Source organism: Pagrus pagrus, assembly GCF_965226575.1.
Source record: "Pagrus pagrus genome assembly, chromosome: 15".
Taxonomy (NCBI): domain Eukaryota; kingdom Metazoa; phylum Chordata; class Actinopteri; order Spariformes; family Sparidae; genus Pagrus; species Pagrus pagrus.
The window spans coordinates 18,106,367-18,110,145 of record NC_140199.1 but is presented as its reverse complement, the minus strand read 5'-3'; the positions used below and the strand labels follow the sequence as shown (position 1 = coordinate 18,110,145).

The window sequence follows — 3,779 nt, the reverse complement described above, 5'->3', positions numbered from 1 at the left end:
ATCCATTCATGCAACCTCAAATGGAGCAAGAATGCAATTAAAATAATGACATTAACTTAAAAACAAAAAGTACAAGCACCTCATCGATTGGATTAATATTCTGCTCAGGGCTGAGGAAGCTTTGTTTGAGATAAAAAAAACAAAAAAAACTGAAGATTTGCTGTGTCATGGCCTCATGTCGGGGCTTGTTTCACTTGGTTTACTTCATGACGGCGTGCTCTCTGGTCTGCTATCCTTCAGTGACCCCTCAGCTCTCTCCAGCCTGCAGGGGACAGAGTACGCATCCAGCAGCCGAGTGTTTATTTACAGGAGAGGCAGGCCAGTGGCTCGCTGTGTGGACCGGGTCTGAACCTGTTCCTACCCCCAGCGCCAGCAGCACACCACAGCTCCAGCTTGACCTCCAACACAGTCTGCTATTTTTCTCCTCAGCCTCCCCAAAGGACACATTAACAACGAGTCACTAACTTCTGCACACACACACACTCAGGGCCAGACGACTCTGCAGGCCCCTTGACAGGCTTCTCCTTCTCCACCAAATGGCAAAATAGCAGGAGTGCTGAGGAGAAGGACTGCAGAACGAGCACGAGTTCACGGAAAATGGAACACTGTCTACCATTTAGTCTTCACTCGACATTTCTGGGCCGCCGTTCAATTTTCATTTTTCACTCCTAATGTAGAAAAACTATTTTTCCCCTGCTCTTGTTTCCTGGCAACGTCAAGGCCCGGGCCGCTCTGGCCAGAGTCCTTAGAAAAACAGCTGCAGACAGGGATAAAAATAATTACAGCTCTATTTGTCTTCCAAGAGACACACCGCTCAACCTACTCCCTTCCCCGACAAGCTGCTCCACTTTCGCTCTTCTGCACACACAATAAAGCCATTCACAATGAAGATGTAGTGGCTCAGACAAGCTCGTACTGTATGTATCACCATGCTGGGTGGAAACAGAAATACTGGAGCGCTCAAGATGTTTTGGCACGGCTGTATTTTATTAACCAGTGTCAAGGATTCATTAACACATTCAATGTCAGGACTCAAGGTTTGCTTTTTTTTTTCACTTGCATAACATTTCTGTCCCTTTCAGTGCATTATGACCATCCTCCATGTTACTTGACATCTTGATAAACTCTTTCATTCATTAAAATGACCCTGCAGATACAAACTGCACACACTCCATATGTCCCGACTTCTCCTGTGCATTGCTACTGCCATCTACTGGCAAACTGAAGCTCAGAAACTCAAAAGCGTGTTTTCATGATTTATTTTAGGATTTAAACACAAAAATAACACATTTAGATATGAAAGACTGGAATATAAAAATAACATTTAACATTGCAAAAAGAAACAAGTGTTCTGTTTAGTGTAGGCACTAACATGTATATCAACTGCACAGACATATGTAACAAATCATTTACATACGTCTGCAAAGACACTTCCACAAAACATAAAACAATTACTTTTAAAGGGAAATAAATAAAATAAACACGTGGCTAGAAAACATGATATCTGGTGGGAATGAGATCAGAAAGATGGAATGTGTTTAATGTTTCCCAAAATAAGCTTGAGGAAGTTTTGTAACCCCAGGGTGACGTGATACAAGGGTGGTAGGGTTATCTTCATCTGATGTCCAAAAGTCGAGCTCTCTCATAACAGGCTCACACAACGCGCACACACACAAACACAACTGCAGTCACACGTAGCAAACAGTGCACAAACATCAGTGTCTTTGAAATCCCTTTACGGAATGATAATCACATCTCACATTCATTCAATCATTAATTCATTCGACGTCATCTTCTGTTAAAGACTGTGCGCTGATGATTCGCTGAAAAACAGAAGAGATCACTTTCAGACTTGCACAGAACAGCAAAACTTCCGCAAATTACACAGGAAATAAACAAGTTGTTAGCGTTTCTGTCTTAGGGGTGAAATAACTGAGAGCTACTGACACATGGCTCACAGCTTTGGATCCTAAGATTGATCTCGCACCCTTTCTTGTCCCAGAGAACCACAAATAGCAACTGGGGGGTTTATTAAGGATGCTAAACAAATAAAATCGTCAGGGGAGCTGCAGGAAATCCTCACCTGGCTGATTGTGGGCAGTTTTGTGAGCAGCATTTGGAAGACAGGGGGCGGCAGCGTCTGTTGGAGGACCTGGAGCAGCTGCTGAGGTTGACCGCATACTGCGATCGCGTTGGTCAGGTGGTCGACACCTTTCTCGAATTCACCTGGCGAGTTAGAAAAAAGGATACAAAAAAACAGTTATTAAAATAGTCGCAGGATAGTTGTGGATGGCAACTAGAAACTATTTTCAATTTCGACTAATCTATTAGTTGTTTGGTCTATAAAATGTCAGAAAATTGTGTTTTCCAAAGCCCAAGATGGCGTCCTACAATGTCTGTTTTGTTCACAACTCAAAAGATATTTAGTTTGCCGACATGGAGGAAAAAAACAGGGATTATGCATATCTAAGTGCAGGAAATTAACAACTTGTTAGCGTTTCTGTCTTAGGGGTGAAATAACTGAGAGCTACTGACACATGGCTCACAGCTTTGGATCCTAAGATTGATCTCGCATCCTTTCTTGTCCCAGAGAACCACAAATGACAACTGGGGGGTTTATTAAGGATGCTAGGCAATAAAATTAAAAAATAAATAAAATCGTCACACTGGAAGCTGTAATCGAGAATTTTGACCTATTTCTTCCTTGAAAACAACTCAAATCAATTAGTAAGATAGTTGCTGGCTACTTTTACAGCCGACAACTTAGCGATTTATTGTTGTAGATCTTTACAAGTCACTGGTCACTTGCCAACTTTGTTCAGAAAGATAAAGCATGGCTGAGGTTGTGTCACTGAATGACTTGCATTTTTATTTATTAGTTACTAATTACAAAACAATGCTCTCCAAGCTTTGTGTTCATCCTGTGTGTGTGTGTGTGTGTGTGTGTGTGTGTGATGCACATTAACTCGCATGTTTTATGTCTGAATCAACACTGAACAATCATGTGGCTAACCTTGTGACAGCAGCTCCTCTCCGACCTGGATTTCCTCCAGGAAGAATTTCTGAACAGCTTCCGCGTCCTTCAGATCAGGCAGCTTCAAAGTCAAAAGACAAAAAATGTGAGACGGAAAAGCACGTGTGAGCCCATCGTGCCCCTCCGAGAGAGGGGGGGGAGCAATGAATTCATGATTTTACATTTGACCTACCTTTGCCAGTCCAGACTTGTCTTTAGAAACATTTTTCTTTCTTCTACCTGCGAAACAAAAGTGTCATTAGATTGTGTTTCTAGTTTGCTCTTGTAAAACTCGAGAGAGAAACTCATGAGTCACATGTCGTTAGCTGCAGCATGCTTCTGCATAGAGTTAGCAATCCTGCGACCCAGCTGAGGACAAAGAAGTACGAAAAAATGTTTAAACTTTCTACGCTGAGTGCTTTTTAGAAAAGTGCGGAAGAAGAGCTTGTAGCGCTGTTTCTAGTGAGGCTCGTGTGTCTGTCACATGGGAGCTAACGTGCTAACGGTGCTGTAACTGAAAGTTGACTGTGAAGCTAACTTTAACTGTTTCTGTTACAACTCAAACACTTACGTTCACGGAGCTTTTCTTTAAACTGAGGGTCACTCCGTCGCTTTCTGTCGAAATAAATACAGTATGCGATGAAAAGGGCCCCGCAGACTCCCGCAATCACCACACTCGTCCTGCCGCTCATCATATCTGAAACTTCACGGGCAAAGGTACGCAGCACGCTAGCTGGGCTAGCAGCTAGCGTGCTGCTAAGGAAGT

General features: G+C 42.8%; 1 protein-coding gene across 1 annotated transcript; it reads right to left on the bottom strand.

Moving 5' to 3' along the window:
• Positions 1 to 1,243: 1,243 nt before the first annotated feature.
• tomm20a (translocase of outer mitochondrial membrane 20) lies at positions 1,244 to 3,779 on the bottom strand. Its single transcript, XM_084375438.1, has 5 exons — positions 3,585 to 3,779; positions 3,207 to 3,253; positions 3,014 to 3,095; positions 2,084 to 2,226; positions 1,244 to 1,823 (listed from the first exon to the last, which is right to left on the bottom strand). The coding sequence occupies exons 1-5, from the start codon at positions 3,706 to 3,708 to the stop codon at positions 1,779 to 1,781; spliced, it is 441 nt and encodes a 146-aa protein (XP_084231564.1). The 5' UTR covers positions 3,709 to 3,779; the 3' UTR covers positions 1,244 to 1,778.

Coding starts and splice junctions, on each gene's coding strand:
- tomm20a (XM_084375438.1), bottom strand. CDS start 3,708: ATGATGAGCGGCAGGACGAGTGTGGTGATTGCGGGAGTCTGCGGGGCC. Junction 3,254..3,584: donor TAAAGAAAAGCTCCGTGAAC/GTAAGTGTTTGA, acceptor TTTGTTTCGCAG/GTAGAAGAAAGAAAAATGTT. Junction 3,096..3,206: donor ACAAGTCTGGACTGGCAAAG/GTAGGTCAAATG, acceptor TTGACTTTGAAG/CTGCCTGATCTGAAGGACGC.